This window comes from Pongo abelii, chromosome 9, assembly GCF_028885655.2.
Source record: "Pongo abelii isolate AG06213 chromosome 9, NHGRI_mPonAbe1-v2.0_pri, whole genome shotgun sequence".
NCBI classification, from domain to species: domain Eukaryota; kingdom Metazoa; phylum Chordata; class Mammalia; order Primates; family Hominidae; genus Pongo; species Pongo abelii.
Genome location: NC_071994.2, coordinates 61,157,491 through 61,177,626, shown reverse-complemented (window position 1 = coordinate 61,177,626; position 20,136 = coordinate 61,157,491). Strand labels below are relative to the sequence as shown.

At 35.8% G+C, this 20,136-nt stretch overlaps 1 protein-coding gene across 33 annotated transcripts in view; it reads right to left on the bottom strand.

The window, feature by feature from the left end:
- SOX6 (SRY-box transcription factor 6) overlaps positions 1-20,136 on the bottom strand; it is a 757,470-nt gene that overhangs the window by 87,518 nt on the left and 649,816 nt on the right. For 32 of the 33 annotated variants that reach the window (XM_054523662.2, XM_054523669.2, XM_054523670.2 and 29 more), the window contains 1 exon segment: positions 1,377-1,526. In XM_054523662.2, coding sequence (XP_054379637.1) covers positions 1,377-1,526 — 150 coding nt within the window. 33 annotated transcript variants of the gene reach the window in all.

Sequence of the window (20,136 nt, the reverse complement as noted above, 5' to 3'; positions counted from 1 at the left end):
GATTCTGTCTTATTAAATGTAAACTTCCTATTGTCATATCTCAATATTTCTAACAGCAGAACATAAATGTTCTCCTATTTCTTTGGAGAATCTAAAAGAATAGGTGGCATTAAATTAATTCCTTTGGCTGGAACATAGACTACCTCTCTTAATGATTTTCACTTTTTTAGATCTTTGGTATTTGGGATCCACTTTTTTAAAAGACTTCCTGGAATGTCAAAATTCCCATATGCAAATTTTAGAAAACAAAACAATTTCAGTGATTGTATAGCATCCAATGATTAATTTGGTTGGTCTCAGCTGTTTCCCTTGTGAAGATTTAATAATTGCAAAATTTCTCCAAATGCAGTACTTTCATCACATTACAATAAAGCATTTGTACTTAGCATACTCCTCCAAGTAGATAAGTCAATTATACAAAACAATTGTTCCTCTGTTTGAATTTGATAATTCAATATAGAAAGCAACTGCAATCATAAAACCAACAAGTACCACCTATAGGTACCAGCTGCAGCACAAAATTGCAGTGGCTCATCAATTTCCCTCTCGCCAAGTACCTCCTGGCTGCCCAGTTTCAAGACACTGAAAATTAGTGAGAAAAGTCATCTATTAATGTCCCAGACATAACTTGGGAAAGCCTGTTTATCCTATCACAACTATATGGCATCAAAAGCATTATTAGGCAATGACAACTCATTCCTTAAAGCCCACATTTTTTTTTCATGAATCAAAGAGCATTTATTAAGGATACAGTATGGATCAGGTATCATGTTAAGACTTTTCATATTTATGATTTTATTTATTTGTCCCATTGTGCTCATTGTAAGGACAGTCCTCTTTTTTATTTTATTTATTTATTTTTTAATCATACTTTAAGCCCACATTTATAACTAGTTTTGAATGAGAGATCTTCATCAACGAACCATAGAAAGTCCAGCATCAAATTCTATTTTGCACTTCTTTTTAAATCTAATGTTTCAATATACCAATTCTCTGGTCCTATAAGTTAACTCCCTGCCTGTTTAAGACACATGAAGAGAAATGCCACAAGTCCATGACAAAGACTGGCAATAAAATCATGGCCATTCATGCCAATGATCATTAAAAAATAAAAGCCAGAATCCAAAGGGGGAAAACTCTTGAGAAGTGAGTTTGCAGATTGAGGTAAAGATCTCACAATATGGCACTATTGTTATCAAAAGGGAAACACCTGTTTCTCAATGCTCAATCATGAAATTTACCATAAAGAGGGACAATTTGGGGTTGCTTTATGTTGCTATGTTTCCTGCTGTTTATGCCCAACATAGCCTGCTTCACTATCTTTCTTGTGAAACTTTTTTCTAAACTGTTTCCACAATCCTGCAAGGCGAGTGTACCTTAACTTGAGTTACAGGGCTGGTCCCTCTCTTTTCATTTTTTATCCCAGTAGGTGAGACCGTCCCTGCTGTGTTTGGTGGCTGCGGAGTTGATGGCATCTTTGCTCCAGGTGACACCTGCATGCTGGCCAGCTGAGCGGCATAGAGCTGCTGCAAAACAGGGAAGACAAACATTGATCTCTTTAAATGCAGCTGAAATTGAGTTTCAAAAAAAAAAAAACAAAAAAACTTACCATATTGTTAGATTTCTCCGACAGCCTTGTAATTTCTTTTTCACTATTTTTAAAAAAGGAAGCTAAGAGAAGGCAAATAATAAAACAGAAAGAAAAAGGACAGGTATGGGAGCCATAGTTCTGTTTCTGGTCCTTCCAGCAACAACTTTATGATCCCGGACAAAGGATTTGATCTCTTTAGAATTCAGGTTTTTTTTTTAATTGTACAAAAAGGAATTCAGCTAAGTAGTCTCTAAGATGCTTTTTAATGCCTAAAATCTTTATTAGAAGTTACTTAAATGTCTGGGATGTCCACTTGTTTAATATTAATATTCATGAATTAAGAAACTAACCTGAACATTTCTAAGGATTCTTGGAAGAACTGTATCATTCTTATTCAGCTCTGACTCTGCATCTCTGGGTATTCTGATCCTTCTGAATAATGAGTGCTGTTCCCAAGGCCACTAAGGCCTAGTGGCAGTCATTGTTTACCCAGGGTCTTATTTCTAGGCAGCATATAACATAATCCTCAAGAGAATATGGCCAGATTGGTAGCAGTTTTGTTGTTGTTGTTGTTTTTTAAGTCAAGCTTCTCTGAATCCAAACCACGAAACAAAGTGCTTCCTTCATGCTTCCAAACAGATCACCACACTTCTCTCCTCAGGTCCTGCCTTTACCTGGGATTCCACATTTATCTTCATCATATTCTCATTGCTGTTTCAAGGCCTTTTCTGAAGTATTTTCTATAGTTCTCTTTGGCAAACCAATGATCTTATTACTCATTCTATTTACTCAGCTTAAAATGGTTCCTCTTCTCTGAGACATGATAAGCAGACAATCTGACACTACAAACCTTTAAATTATCAATCTCAAAATATGTTGATTTCACTAAATTAAAGCCAAAGATTGAAAGACAGGTGGGCTAACCTCTTTTCATATAATTTTCATTTTTATCAAAGTCATTCTTGTATACAGCTTTACAAGATAAATAGTACTTGAAGGTTTTAAAAAACAAAAAACCAAAACAACAACAACAAAAAGAGCATGACCAAAATGTACAGTGTACAGTCTCCACAGCTTGCAGGAGGACTTTCATTTTCCTACCCTGGTCCTCCTTATCTCACCCCCTGTTCTGTGGAGACCATTCCCTTCAATTCATTTAATGGTTTAACTTGTATTTATATCCTTATTTGTAAATCATTCTAAATGTTATATCATTATCTACAGTATAAAGGAAAATGAAAGTTTCACTTTCCTACATTGAACCCCACATGTGCTCCCATGCTTCTCTCTCTAATCTCTTAATGTTAATGTCACAAATTTTAAAATTAGTGTTTACTGTTTTATATTATTTTATGAAGATACTAGCTATGTAGTAAACTATACTTTATTTCTCAACTTTTTATTTTGTTAGATTTAAGATTTGCCTCATATTTTTCATAATTTTTATGTAACTATCACTAATTCTTAAACTCTGCATGAAATCAGTAAAACTCTACCCAGCGTAATTGAATATATCAGGTAATCTGTGAATCCTGGTTTTTCCCTTGGACACATCCTTCCTGGAATTCTCAATCTTCTTGCTCCAAATCTGAACTAATTTATTCCTCAGGCCTACCTACTGCAGATCTATGGCACTTGTAATTCTTTTTGCCTCTCTTGTACTGGTGTCCTTGTTTCCTGGGTATCATGTTTTCTTCCCCTTTAGTTAACTGTCTCATTTTGGTACAAGAGCTTCCTGAGAAAGGTGAATGTGAGATTAATTATTTAGGAACTAATATTCTTCTCACTTGGTTGTAGTTTGACTGGTATAGTATAGAATTCTAAGTTGAAAATAATTCTGCCTCAGAATTCCAAAGATATTGATCTGTTGCCTTCCTATTCTTGTTATTAAGGAAGCCTGACACTATTTTGCTTCCTGATACATACATTCCTTCGTACGTAATCTATTTCCTCCTCTAAAAGCATCAGGATCTTCCCTTTCCACTGAATGTTTTGAAATTTCACTATTATGTCCTTCTGTTGACTTTTACATTCATTGTTCAGTCTTTTCAATCCAAACTCATGTCTTTGTATTCTAGGAAACTTTTTTGATGTTTTTCATTGATAATTTTCTCTCCTCTGTATTCATATTTGATAAATATTAGATTTCCTTATTAACCCTCTATTTTTCTTATTTTTTCTTTCTATTTGCTAATCTTTGACATTTTGTTATACTCTGTGACAGATTTTTTGCAACTTCATCTTCCAAAACTTCTCTGAATGTTTTAAAGTTTCTACCATTATATTTTTAAAGATACTCTTATTCTCTGATTGATTCTTTTTATAGCATCCTGTTCTCTATTCTGTTTGACAATATTAATTATAGATTTGGGTTTGCTTTTAATGTTTTCTGTTCTCTGCATTGTTACCACTCTTTTCTTCCAAGGTCTTTGAGCTCTTTCATATTAGGGGCTTTTCTAAAGTGTCTGGTGTTCATTGGTTGTTTATTCATATATAAGAGCAACATACTAAAAACCTGACTGGAAGGTCTAAGTACGGGGTAGACTTATTGATTTATGGGCTTCAGCATAAGGTAATGATGCAGAAAGTCTGCTTTTTCACTGGGAAATCACAAATGTCAATATCTACAGGTCATTTATCTTAGACTAGACCATTTTCTTGGAGAGATGTCTTCAAATTCTTGCCTTGATTTGTGTATAGACTTGTATGCCATCATTACATGAGCCAAGCAAGAGAAGGCAGGAGAAGAATCTCATAGTCTGGTCTATCCTGCAGATTCCCTGATTTTCACCACGGCACATCACTCATTCTCAGCTATGCCTGGTGTCCCAAGACATAAACCTCTCAAGTTCTACTTTTCAAGAGAATAAATCTCCAGTGACTTCTGTGAGGTTATGTGCTCATGAGTCTGGAAGGGAGGAGGCAGGGATGGTAGTTACCAGGTTGCATGACATTAGGGAGGGATCATCTTATATCTGTTTTCAACCAGTCATCCTGTCTACAGTTCCACCTTTTACAACTGTTCCTTTAATGATACATGATGCCTTCAATTCCTAAGCATTTTAGAGGTTCAGCTCCCAAATGGGCTTGATTCTTTTTGGCTTTACACTCCTAAAGCTTAGGTATCAGTTTTCTCTTTTTTGCTAAGACAGCTATAACTCATCTATCCATTTCTCATATTCCAAATTTTTTGTCTTCTCTTTCCATTTCTACCTGAAGGTTTACACCTATAATCCCTAACCATCAATTTACTAGGATTTGGGTAAAACTGGCAATAAATGAAAATGTTAATCTGCTATGGTTAACCAGAAGTCAGACACTCCAATCTTAACACTGTTTAATGCTTGAAAACTTCATTCAAATATTTTCTTTTCTTCTTATAATCAAAGTTAAGCCATTACCTTGATGGTCACATTTCCATCATAATAAATAGAAAGCTTCCTAGATCATCAACCATGGAGAAAATAGCTCAAACTTTGCCATATGAGTAGGGGAGAAAAAACAGGTGGTTTGAATGTAATTTCCAGCATTTCTATCATTCAGATGGACAAATAAAAAAAATTACAGTAATCAAAAACAGACCTTTCAGCACATGTAATTAAATGAAAGCTTAATAAAGAATAATTTGCAAGAGCCAGATGTGCTTATGTCATGATTGTTGCTTTCTTTGGAACAATTTTTCTAATATAACAAGCCTCTAAAGAAATTAAAGTTTCATAATTCTGTATGTAATGACTCAGTGGCAAGAAAAATTCACAAGCAGAGTCAGTCAAATTGCTAGCACTTAGGCAAAATGAGGGGGGCATCTTTTTGGTTTCTCTTTTACTCTGTTGTATCATCTTCCTTTGAAATTCAGCCAGATGTCTTCAAAATGGGGACAGGTCAAGCTTCTGAAAATGTCTGCTTGGATTAAGGCAGTGAAAAAAAGTTCTACACTGAATGGCGTCAAGATGGTTATGAGATGAAACATGTTGACTATATAGTCCTGTAGCTGGTATCATAACCAATATATCCTACTATGAGTATTAAAGAGTCAGGAAATCTTAGAGATGCTAACAGTCCTTGGATGTCATTTATGCTTTTTACCTCAATCATTAAAAAGATCAAATGAATGTCAATTTTACTCAATCTTGAGTCCTTTGGGAAATTTGAACTAGTGAAAAATGCAGAGAAACATATTTTTGGAAATAAATCTATTTTTTTTAAAAAGTTGACTATGAATCCTTCAGATTGAGTGAATAATACAATTACTTTTCAGGAAAAGAGTAGTGTCAATTGCTTCTTTTAAAGCTCTGATAATCATTTATTTTACAGCCCTTTGAAGTGGGTTGTATCTAAGGAAGGCAAGACCACATAAACTCTAAGATTCCATAGAGCTGGAGTTCTTGTGAGTTGTGATTACTGATACATTAGAGAAAGGAAGAGGTACAGCCACATTCCATAATCCTTTTCAAAGCTGGGTAAACTGGACAGTAGGATATCAGGTAAGATTTAGTAGAATGGGCCTTGAAATAGAAATCAGAAAATTGAGTCCAGTGAAAAGATAGAAGGTATTCACAAAAATTAAAATATCCATATTCTGTCTAACAAAACATATGATTTTAGTATAAATATCATTCTATTCAGATTGAAGATTTTAAATTTGTCTTGGATAATATGAATGTCATTAAATGAATAGGTATAAGCTTACAAAATAATTTCGCAGCTCACCCTCTAAACTAACATCAATTGAATTTGTTCCATGTGTAAGGCTCTGTGTTAGGAGCTGAGGAGAATTCAAAGCACATAGCTCTAAAGGAGATATAAAATATAAATCTTTAACACTTGATTTGCACTTTTCTTGTGGTGTTTATCAGTATTTTAAACTTTATGTGTAATTATGCACAGTATCTTATCCTGCTTGATGCACTGTAAGCTCACTGAAGGTATGATCTAATTATTTTTGAATGCTTAGCACCAATAATGGTGCCTTGCAAATAATAGATACCCAATCAATAGTTTCTGATTTAACACACTATACAAAATCATTGCATATTAGGAAGGAAAGACAGTGTCTATAAATGAGGCAACACAAGTGGTACATCATTATATTTTTTATGTATGTGATGAACAGTTTTATGATGTTAAGGTTAAAAAATAAAACGCAAAAAAATTCAGTCAAGTTTATTCACACTGTTTCACAGGAAATTATTCTTTTGAAGTAGTTTGCTAAAATTTTGACTAGATAGCTGCTCAGTAACTGTTAGCTTCACTAAACAGTAGTAGCATTTCTAGACACCTAAAAAAATCTAGCTGAAAACCAAAGAAAGAGGGCAATCCCAGTTACAATAGCTACAAAAAAATAAAATACTTAGGAATATATTTAACCAAAGAGGTGAAAAATCTGTACAAGGAAAACTATAAAACACTGATGAAAAAAATTGTAGATGACATAAACAAATGGAAAAACATCCAATGGTCATGGATTAGAAGAACTGGTATTGTTAAAATGACCATAGTGCCCCCAAACAATTTACAGATTCAATTCAATCTCTATAAAAATACCAATGTCATTTTTAACCAAATTAGAAAAAACAATCCTAAAATTCATATGCAACCAAAAAAGAGCCCCAAGAGTCAAGGCAATCCTAAGCAAAAAGAACAAAGCTGGAGGCATCACATTACCTAACTTCAAATTATACTACAAGGCTATAGTAATCAAAACAGTATGGTACTTGTGTAAAAATAGACACGTAGATCAATGGAACAGAATAGAGAACTCAGAAATAAAGCCACATACTTAGAGCCAGCTGATCTTTGACAAAATTGATAAGAACATGTATTGGCAAAAGGACATTCTTTTCAATAAATGGTGCTGGGAAAATTGGATTACATATGCAGGAGAATGAGACTGAATGCCTATCTCTCCCCATACAAAAAAATCAACTCGAGATGGATTAAAGACATAAATGTAAGACTGAAACTATTAAAATACCAGAATAAGACTTAAGGAAAACTCTTCTGGGCATTGGTTTAGGCAAATAATTCATAACTAAAACCTCAAACACAAAAGAAACAAAAACAAAAATAGACAAATGAGACATTAAACTAAAAAGCTTCTGCACAGCAAAATAATCAATCAACAGAATGAACAGACAATCTGCAGAAGGGGAGAATACTTTTGCAAATGGCCTTAAACTTTTCTAATACAAATTATACTGTTTGAGCCATAACTAATGAGTAGTAACATTTTTCTTCTCAGTCTAGTTATGAACACAGATAGTCTAGTTAATAACAGTGTAGTTATTAACAGTCTAGTTAATAACAACAACAATAAAAAACTATTTATTATAACCAAATAGCTTTAGTTAGAAAATTTCTTTGCAGACTAATGGTTTAGGAACAGAAAAGATTAAACTCTGATTAACTATTACATAAGGGTCTACAAAAATGTCATTCCATGTATAATTCTCAGATCATAGTTCACAGTCATAATGATTATAATAATGAATATTCATTTCTAAACATAGTTGAGGTTTAAAAATCAATAATATAGTAAAGCTTATGACAGGCTTGGCCAAAGTCCCATAAACATTTAAACTTAGGTGAAGACTGTTTCAGCCTAAATATAGAATGTTTTTCCTGTTTCAATTTTTAAAAATTCACACTGATTGTTTGGGATATTGAATTGTTTCTTTATCCAAGATATATAAAAGACCTGCAGTGTATATGTGTAAAAATAAGCCTAGCTAAATATTTTTTCAAAATTATAAAATTACTTATTTTATAAAGGCACTTTAAGAAATGATTTTACTTTATGGCTTAAAATGTTCCACCTTTATTACTGGCAGCTTTAATAAAGTAGCTAGCATTAAAATTTTGGTAAGCTCAACAATGACATACTTGACACATAGAACTGAAAGGACATTATCAAATCATTTAGATTAGTCGGACTTCGTTATTCTGCCAACGAGCTAAGATCTAGCAAGTAGCTTGCCCAAGATCGTATAATTAGTATTGGAGTTAGAAGAAGAACTCTCTAGCTATCACTTCAACATTACCAGAATATCTATCACTTAAAAGTAGAAATGGATATAAAATGAGCCAACTTTTGCACCTTTCAAGAACATTTCCAACATCGATAAATTTGACCAATCTCTTAAATAAATTGAATTAAGAAAGTCCTGTGAAGATCTCACCAATCCACAAATAAATACTTCTAACAGTATTTGCACTGCTTTGTGTGCTGTGGCTAGCTTTAAAGATAAATCTGTCTTCCATCTGGATCTTAGTGACACTTTAATAACCAAGCCTGTTTAGATTTAACCCAAAGCAGTAGGTCCTACCAATCAGACTCAGCCTCATGGTGAAACCCTTCAGTACCTTCCAGTACACATAATGGTCTATAGCAGGACCTAAGAAATGTATTGTGTCAGAGATTGATGTTATACCATGACTGTATTTGAAAAGAGAAGCATGCTTTGTCCAAATATAGCCAAACTGATGTCAAATTATAATGGGTGGTGTCACGATGTAACTATATTTATCATAATTTGAAATATATATATATAAAAATATATATATATATATATTTATATACCTGCTTTCTATGATACGATCATTTAGGATCTCTAATAGAGTGTGCCAAACAGAAAAAGTACAAGGCCTTTTCTCATTATAAACATATGATTTTCATATAGCAACATAACTAGTCATCTAGTTTTCCAATAATCACCCCAATTCATTCATGCATTAATTCAACAAATATACATTGAGAACTAAACTCAGTGGGGCACTGGGCTGGATATTTTACATTTATTATTTCATTTAATCCTCACAATAATTATACAAGATAGAAATTATTATCCATTTTAGTCAATCTTACTTTTAAGCCTATATTTTTCTGCTTTTAAAATTAAATTATTTTAAATAAGCTACACAGTGAACCACAATGAAACCAATTTCTTGTTCCTAGCCACCAGAAAAGGACCACTGTCCAAGGAGAAGAAAGATTCTGATGTGACTGCTATTCTGAGCTCTCAAATATAAAATTGTATTTTCAAATGTCTTACAGTTACTCTCTAAAATGGCATTTCACAATCTTCAAATGGACAAGAAAGAGGTAACAGCACCACCAGTCACCTTGAAGGAATAAGTGTCATAATCGGATCTAGACAATGTCCTTCTCCGAATTTTCAAGCCATGGTAGAAAATCCCTAAAAAATTAACCCCACATTAATAGACTGATAAGATAAAAAGAAGAACTATGCAAAGTATAGGTAGACATAGTAGAGCTTGATAAAATGGGAATTGATGGGGCTTTAAACTGGGACCAGTATGCTGCAGTATACAAAAACTAACAGTAAAAAAGAAGGCACAATCTTACACACCAAATTCTTTTTGGAATAGATTCTTCTGTGCTTTGTCATTTCAATTTAGAAAGGACATTTTAAGTAGCCTGCCAGAATCCACTCCAGAAAGAAATAAAAATCATCTCTCAGAATACTTCCAAACTCATTCTACAAGGCCAGTACTACTTTGATACCAAAACCAGACAAAGCCATACATATATATATATGAAGCCATATATATATATATATATGAAGCCATACATATATGAAGCCATATATATATGAAAACATATATATATGTGAAAACATATATATATATATATATATATATATATGAAAACTACAGGTTAATACCTCTGATGAATATTGATGCAAAAATCCTCAACAAAATACTAGCAAACCAAGTTTGACAATACATTAAAAAATATCATTCATCAAGACCAAGTGGGATTTATCCCTGGGATGCAAGGATGGCACAACATACACAAATCAATCAATGTGATATATCATATCAACAGAATGAAGGACAAAAATCATATGATCATTTCAACTGATGCTGAAAAAGCATTGATAAAATTCAACATCCCTTCCTGATTTAAAAACCCTAAAAAAACTGGGGATAGAAGGAACATGCCTCAATATAATAAAAGCCATATATGACAGACACACAGCTAATATCATACTCAATGGAGAAAAACAGAAAGCCTTTCCTCTAAGATCTGGAACATGACAAAGATGTCCACTTTCAACACTGTTATTCAACATATTACTGGAAGTCCTAGCTAGAGCAATCAGACAAGAGAAAAAAACAAAGCGTATCCAAATTGAAAAGGATGAAGTCAAATTATCCTTGTTTACAGATGATATGATCTTATATTTGGAAAAACCTGAAGACTCCACAAAAACCCTATTAGAACTGATAAACAAGTTCAGTAAAGTTGCAGGATATAAAATCAACATGTAAAAATCAGTAGCATTTCTATATTCTAACAGTGAACAATCTGAAAAAGAAATTAAAAAGTAATGCCACTTACAATAGTCACAAATAAAATTAAATGCCTAAAAATTAACTAAAAAAGTAAAAGATCTCTCTTACAAAAACTATAAAATACTGATGAAAGAAAGTAAAGAGGAAATCAAAAAATGGAAGGATATTTTGTGTTCATGAATTGGAAGAATCAATATTGTTAAAATGTCCATGCTACCCAAAACATTCTACAAATTCCATGCAATCCATATCAAAATACCAATGACATTCTTCACAGAAATAGAAAAAAAAAAATCCTAAAACTTATGTGGAACCACAAAAGACCCAGAATAGAAAAAGCTATTCTATGTAAAAGGAACAGAACTGGAGGTATCACATTACCTGACTTCAAATTATACTGCAGAGCCATAGTAACCAAAACAGCATAGTACTGGCATAAAAACAGGCACATAGGCCAATGGAACAGAATAGAGAACCCAGAAACAAATCCACACACCTACAGTGAACTCAATTTTAACAAAGCTGCCAAGAACATACGCTGGGGAAAAGACAATCTCTTCAATAAATGGGGCTAGAAAGACAGGATATTCATATGCAGAAGAATGAAACTAGACCCCATCACTAGCCTTATACAAAAATCAAATCCAAATGAATTAAAAACTTAATTCTTAGACAAGACCTCAACATATGAAACTACCACAAGTAAAACACTGAGGAAACTCTCCAGGATATTGGTCTGGGCAAAGACTTCTTGAGTAATATCCCACAAGAACAGGCAACCAAAGCAAAAATGGACAAATAGAATCAAATCAAGTTAAAAAGCTCCTACACAGCAAAGGAAACAATCAACAAAGTGAAGAGACAATCCCAATAATGGGAGAAAATATTTGCAAACTACTCATCTGACAAGGGATTTATAACTAGAATATAAAAGGAGCTCAAACAACTCTTTGCAAAAAAATCTATTAATCCAATTAAAATATGGGTAAAATATTTGAATAGGCATTTCTCAAAAGAAGACACACAAATGGCAAACAGGCATATGAAAAGTTGCTCAACATCACTAGTCAGAGAAATATAAATCAAAACTACAATGACATTATCATCTCACCCCAGTTAAATGACTTATATCCAAAAGACAGTCAATAACAAATGCTGGCGAAAACATGGGAATCCCTGTACACTGTTGGTGAGAATGTAAATTAGTACAACCACTATGGAACACAATTTGGAGGTGCCTCAAAAAGCTAATAATAGAGTTACTATATGATCTAGCAGTCCCACAGCTGGTATATACCTAAAAGAAAGGAAACCAGTATATCAAAGAGATATCTGCATCCCCATGTTTATTGCAGCACTGTTTGCAATACCAAAGTTTGCAAGCAATCTAAGTGTCCATCAACAGATGAATAAGTAAAGAAAATGTGGTACTTATACACAGTGGAGTACTATTCAGTCATAAAAAATGAGATTTTCATTTGCAACAACATGATGGAACTGGAGGTCATTATGCTAAGGGAAATAAGCCAGGCACAGAAAGACAAACATCATGTGTTCTCACTTATTTATGGATCTAAAAATCAAAACAATTGAGCTCATGAAGATAGAGAGTAGAAAGATGGTTACCAGAGGCTAGGAAGTATAATTGGAGGGTTCGGGGGAGATAAGGACAGTTCATAGGTACAGATAAATAGAAAGAATGAGTAAGACCTAAGTTGATATCTCAACAGGGTGACTATAGTCATGCCCAAGGCCATGGGAGCCCACCTTTTGCATCAGTTTGACCTAGATGTGGGACATGGAGTCAAAGATCATTTTGGAGCTTTAAGATTTGACTGCCCTGCTGGATTTCAGACTTGCATAGGGCCTGTAGCCCCTTTGTTTTGGCCAATTTCTCCCATTTGGAATGGGTGAAGTTACCCAATGCCTGTACTCCCATTGTGTCTAGGAATTAACTAACTTGCTTCTGATTTTACAGGCTCATAGGCAGAAGAAATTTGCCTTGTTTCAGGTGAGACTTTAGACTTGGACTTTTGGGCTAATACTGGAATGAGTTAAGACTTTGGGAGACTGCTGGAAAGGCATGATTGTGTTTTGAAATGTGACGACATGAGATTTGGGAGGGGACCAGGGCAAAATAATATGGTTTGGTTGTGCCCTCACCCAAATCTCATCTTGAATTGTAGTGCCCATAATCCCCATGTGTTGTGGAGGGACCCAGTGACAGGTAATTGAAACATGGGGGGTGGGTTTTTCCCGTGCTGTTCTCATGATAGTGAATAAGTCTTGGGAGATCTGTTGGTTTTATAAAGAGCAGGTCCCCTGCACACATCCTCTTGCCTGACACCATGTAAGACGTGCCTTTGCTCCTCCTTCACCTTCTGCCATGATTGTGAGGCCTCCCCAGCCATGTGGAACTCTGAGTCCATTAAACCTCTTTTTCTTTATAAATTACCCATTCTCTGGTATGTCTTCATTAGCAGCGTCAGGATGGACAAATGCAAGTCAATAATAATTTAAATGTACATTTTAAAAATAACTAAAATAGTGTAACTGGATTGTTTGTAACACAAAGGATAAATGCTTGAGAGGATGGATACCCCACATTATATGATGTGATTATTATGCATTGCATGTCCATATCCAAACATTTCATGTACCTCATACATGAAATATATATTCACCTACTATGTGCCCACAAAAATTAAAATTTCAATTAAAAAAAATTCTCCTTCAAATACTACCTTCCTATTTGTAGAGGATAAAGAAAGGAAGAGAAAAAAATTACTATTCTATAGAAACAGATTCAATCAGTGCTACTGAAAGACGTTATCTCTTACCCTTATATTTATCCCCATTTGCTATAGTTCCACAAAACATCAGGGAACCCCAGGCCTAGCCAAGTTACCCTGTAACAGATCCTCTTCTAGTGTGACAGACGTCATTCAAGGGGACAATAGAAGTTGAAGGAAACAAGTAGGGTAAGGTAGGGTAGGGTAGGGTAGGGAGGCATCCCTAAGGAGATGTCATCATTTATTTGATTGGTGCTGCCTAACACCAAGCCTCAAGCCTAGTTCAGTTCTCCAGGGATATCCTGGATTTTGTTACCCACTCAAAACAATGCTGATGACCACTTCTTTGCCTACCAAGCAAGACATATTATAAAGCTGAACAAGTTCAGCTGTGAGAAAGTGGAAACTGTGACAGGGGTAATTAAGCAGCCTAATTTTGTGCTTGTTTGGCACAGAGAAGAAAGTGTGTCCATAATGAGTCATTACAGACTGAAGGGAAGGGTGGGGACAGAGCTTCAAATAATTATTTGAAAGAGATCACAAATACTTTTACTTTTCATAAATCTCCAATGTCAACAAAATGATCTAGGAAATATAGCTGTGAATTTATGGAAAGAACTGAAGTCCTTTTTTTCAGCATAGAAGGTACTTGTTCAACTACACTCCTAGTATTTGAGATGAGAGAGCAGGAATAGGGGAAGAACTACTACACTCCCAGTCCTACATATTAGGTTTATTCCCAAGTAAATCTCCTTGCCGCTCCTGCATATTTTTCTATTGCACCATTTTTTCCTTTCTTATTAAAACTACCTGTCTGTCACAATCCTACTCATCTTTTCAGTCTCAACTCAAGAACCACTTTTTCCTTGAAGCGTTATCTGACTACTGCCTCCTTTGTGCTCCTATCATAGCTCAACCTTTGACCCTGTGCAAATTATGAAATTTCTTTTTTCTTCCCATATTTTTTTCTCCCACCAAATTCTGAGCTCGTTAGGGGAAACACTGAGGCTTATTTATCTTTATGTCCCTAGCACCTAACATAATGCCTGACATTTTCAGAGGTTCTGTTAATGCTGACCATTAAAACCTCTTTCATATCCATTCTTGCCTCTATCTTCTTGGAATTGCTATCATTTCAGCCCACACCCTTTTCTCCAGAGGTGACCTCCAGAGATGGAGGTCATCTTTCTTTGTTTCTGTCTTCTTACAGTTATAAGCATGTGGGTTCACCACATAATGCACTGATTTTCTTGCAAACACCAGAAAACATAATGGTAGCAGAAGAAAGAATTGTGAACATCATATTCTAATACAATCTCTTTGCTATACAGATGGAAAACAGCTCATGCCTAGGAAAGGAAAGTGATATGCATAAAAATATCAGCTTGGTGAATCGTAAGTAGAATGAAATCTAGAACCCAGGTTTCCTACTTTTTCTATCGACTGTTCATATATACTCATTTCTCGTTGTGTTCTGTTCTCTTAGTGAACTGCAAATAGAATTTGTACATTTTATCACAATTTTTGGTTTGGGTTATATGAAAAAAATGTTTTTTTCTACCATTCTCCTTAAAGAGAAATGTACCTTACATGTACTTGTAAAGTAATCTTTGGGCACTGTAGGATAATTTAGGTTGTAGAATTTTATTTTAATATTTGTTTTAAAATGTACATATTTTAAACTGCAACCTTAGTAATTAGGTTAAGGTAATTATAATCATGTTAAGGTGTTTTCAGATTTTTAAAATTAAAGTTTATGCAAATACACATAAAGGGCCAAAAATTTGTCTCAGGTGAGAGCAGATTTATTTTCACCCACTTTGAGACTTCAGCCAATTGCCTTTTCACAACAACCAAAAGAAAAATGGAACAAGCATTGACTGTAATCCATGAGAACCAGGACCCATTTGATTCATTCATTAACCCCTGCAGCCAGCTCAAGAATGTCAAGAACAGAAAAATAAATTGAGGCTGGGCACGGTGGCTCACGCCTGTAATCTCAGCACTTTGGGAGGTCAAGGCGGGTGGATCATGAGGTCAGGAGATCGAGACAATCCTTGCTAACATGTGAAACCCTGTCTCTACTAAAAATACAAAAATTAACCGGGCATGGTGGTGGGCGCCTGTAGTCCCTGCTACTCGGGAGGCTGAGGCAGGAGAATGGCGTGAACCTGGGAGGCGGAGCTTGCAGTGTGCCGAGATTGCGCCACTGCACTCCAGCCTGGGCAACAGAGTGAGACTCCATCTCAAAAAAATAAATAAATAAAAATAAATAAATAAATAAATAATAAAAATAAATTAAAAGAATAGTTTCCCTAGCTAAAGGTCCTCTTGACTATTTTTCCAACCACTGGGTAATTTGCTCCTCTAACATAACTCTTTGAGCTAATGGGGCAGAGGCTGCACTGGGTGTGGAGGTGAGGAGAAGCTGCAGAAAGGAAAAGAGAATAGGCTCAGATCAAATGTCCTACCCTTACACTAAGAAACTTAAAAAAAATCTGAATCCATCAGATAACAAATCACCCAGTCCACTGTTACAAAAGTAAGTTGGAATTCATTCTTGAATTGCACCAATTATTTTGGAATGCATTCAGGAGAGCATTTCCTTATGGAACATAGTTGCAAATAATTAAGAAACAATGTGGGGAGAGGGGGCCAAGATGGTAGACTAGAAGCAGCTCATGTGTGCTGCTCTCACAGAGAAGAAACAAAAGGGTTAGTGAACACTGACCCTGCAGGCCAATCACCTCTGAAACCATGTCAGGATCCATTAAGGCAACAGAAGGACACAGAGAGCAGAGACGAGTGAAACTGGGCACCAGTCTGTCTGGGCTCAACGCAGAGCCAGGAGAACTTCTCTAACATGGGAAAGGGTGAGAGCCCCCTGGCGGGGGGGCGCACTATCCACAGGGACCTGTGCAAGACTGGGAATGGGAGAATCCCCCTAACCCCCTATATCGCTCCCATCACACTTCTAGACTGAGGCAGAGAGCTACCCAGCCATTTTACAGAAGCAATTCTTGAGTCCAAGGGGACCTCTACAAGTCTTCGGACTGAGAACAGATCAGCACCAGCACCATAGCTCCAACAGAGGTCACAGTTGTGGTGCCTGAGAGCAGTAAGATTGCTTCACCTCCCCTTACCAGACAGGGCTCAGCACCAGCTTCTGGCCCAGTGGTCCCACTTCAGCCTGAACTCAGCCAGCAGCTGTAACTTCCTCTCATGCCAGGAAACACCCAGACGGCAGGGCAGGCAACCTTACCAAATCCCTCCACTGGTAGCCAGGCAGGCAACACCTGCTAGAACTTCTAGCCCAGTGGTCTCACTTCTGTCTGAACTTAGCCAGCAGGTGCATCTTCCTGTTGTCCTGGAAAGTACCCACAAGGCAGGGTGGATGACTCTACTCAACCCCACCTCTTGTAGCCAGGTGAGCAACACATGTTATAACTTCCAGCCCAGTGGTCCTATTTCTGCCTGGATTTGCATGGGGACACAGCCTCCTGTTGCCTTGAAAACACCCTGATGGCAGGGCAGGCAACCCTATTGAACCCCACCTCTTGTATCCAGACAGGCCACACCCACTAAAGATTCCAGCCCAGTGGTCTTGCTTCTGCCTGAATTCTACAGGAAGGTGCAACCCAGTCTTTCCCCAGGAATAACTTGAATAGAAAATTAGGGCTGACCTGGCAAGGATACAGCTTGTCTTCCAACTGTCGTCCCTGCCTGAGGGACCCCCATAGACCAGAACACCTAACAAAAGAAATGTAGACATGGAGACAGTAATTGGAGGGGCTCCTTCAAGACCCAGACTAGAATCAAAGCCAGTCAACTGAACCCAACTTTTACTATAATCCAACCCTCAAGGTTGGATTATTATCTAAGAAGATAAAACAAAAAAAAAAGAAAAAGAAAAACTTTCAAAGGATAGCAGCTTCAAAGACTGAAGGAACATCAGCCCACACAGATGAGAAAGAACCAGCGCAAGAACTCTGGCAACTCAAAAAGCCAGAGTGCATTCTTACCTTCAAATGACCACACTAGTACCCGAGCAATGGTTCTTAACCAGGTGAAATGGCTGAAATGTCAAAAACAGAATTCATTTCTGACTTCTATATGGATAGGAATGAAGATCATCAACATTCAGGAGAAAGTCAAAACCCAATCCAAGGAATCTAAGGAATATAATAAAATGATACAAGAGATAAGAGACAAACAGCCATTTTAAGAAAGAACCAAACTGAACTGAGAGAGCTAAAAAACTCACTTCAAGAATTTCATAATACAATTGCAAGTATTAACCAGAAGCAACCAAGTTGAGGAAAGAAACTCAGAGCTTCAAGACTGCTTCTCTAAAATAACTCAGTCAGATGAAAACAAGAAAATAAATAATAAAGAAGAATGAATGAAACCTCCAAGAAATATGGGATTATGTAAAGAGACTAAATCCATGACCTTTGATGTCCTTGAAAGAGAGGAATAGAAGGCAAGCAACTTGGAAAACATGTTTGAAGATATCATTCATGAAAATTTTCCCAACCTCACTAGCTTGTCCAAAATTCAAATCCAGGAAATGCAGAGAACCTCTGTGAGATACTATACAAGATGACTGTCCCTAAGACATACAGTCATCAGATTCTCCAAGGGCAGAATGAAAGAAAAAATGTTAAAGGCAGCTAGAGAGAAGGAGCAGGTAACCTCAAAGGGAACCCCATCAGGCTAATAGCAAACTTTTCAGCAGAAACCCTACAAGCCATAAGAGATAGGGGGCCTATATTCAGCATTCTTAAAAGAAATCCCAACCATGAATTTCATATTCAGACAAACTAAGCTTTATTTTAAGTAAAGGAGAAATCAGACCCTTTCCAGACAAGCAAGTACTAAGGGAATTTATTACCAGCAGACCTGCCTTACAAGAGGCCCTTAAGGGAGTGCTAAATATGGAAAGGAAAGACCATTACCACCCACCACAAAAACACACTTAAGTACGCAGACTAGTGACAGTATAAAGCAACCACACAATCAAGTCTGAATTATAACCAGCTAACAATATGATGACGGGATCAAATCTGCACATATCAATATTAACTTTGAATGCAAATGGGCTAAATGCCCAATTAAAAGGCATGAAGTGGCACATTGGATAAAGAAAGCAAGACGTAACTATGAGCTGTCTACAGAAATTCATCTCACATTCAGTGACACCCATAGGCTAAAGGTAAAGGGATGGAGAAAAATCTACAAGGCAAACAGAAAACAGAAAAAAGCAGGGATTGCTATGCTAATTTCAGAAAAAAAACATACTTTAAACAAACAACAATTTAAAAAGACAAAGGAAGGCATTACATAATGGTAAAGGGTTCTATTCAATAAGAAGACCTAACTATCCTAAATACATATGCACCCAACACAGGAAAACTCAGATTCATAAAGCAAGTTATTAGAGACCTATGAAGAGAGTTAGAGAATCATACAAACATAGATTTCAACACCCCACTGACAGTATTAGACAGATCATCGAGCCAGAAATCTAACAAATGTATTTGGACATAAACTCAACATTTGACCAAATGGGCCTAACAGATAGCTACAGAACCCTCCACCCCACAAAAAAACAGAATATACATTCTTCTCATCTGTACATGGCAGATATGCTAAAATTGGCCACACAATCAGCCATAAATAATCCTCAACAAGTTAAAAACATAACAAAATCATACCAAACATACTCTTGGACCACAGCATGAGAAAAATAGAAATCATTGCTAGGAAAATCACTCAAAATTGTACAATTACATGGAAATTAAACAACATGCTCCCGGATGACTTTTGAGTAAACAATGAAATTAAGGCAGAAATCAAGAAATTCCTTGAAACTAATGAGACCAAAGATACAATATACCAGAATCTCTGGGATACACCTAAAGCACTGTTAAGAGCAAAGTTTATAGTGCTAAATGCCCACATCAAAAAGTTAGACAGATCTCAAATTAACAACCCAATATCAAAACTCAATATTCTAGAGGAACTAGAGAAACCAAAGCAAACCAAGCCCAAAACTAGCGGAAGACAAGAAATAACCAAAATCAGAGCTGAACTGAAGGAAATTGAGACGCAAAAAAACATACAAAAAATCAACAAACCTGGTAGTTTGTTATTTGAAAGAATAAATAAGATTAATAGACCACTAGCTAGATTAATAAAGAAAACAGAACAAATAAACACAATTAGAAATTACAAAGGGGACACTACCACTGATGACACAAAATAGAGAAAACTCTCAGTGACTACTATGAACATCTCTACACAAACAAACTAGAAAACTTAGAAAAAACAGATAAATTCCTAAAAACATACAACTGCCAAAAATTGAACCAGGAAGAAATCAAATCCCTGAATACACCAATAACAAATTCCAAAATTGAATCAGTAATAAAA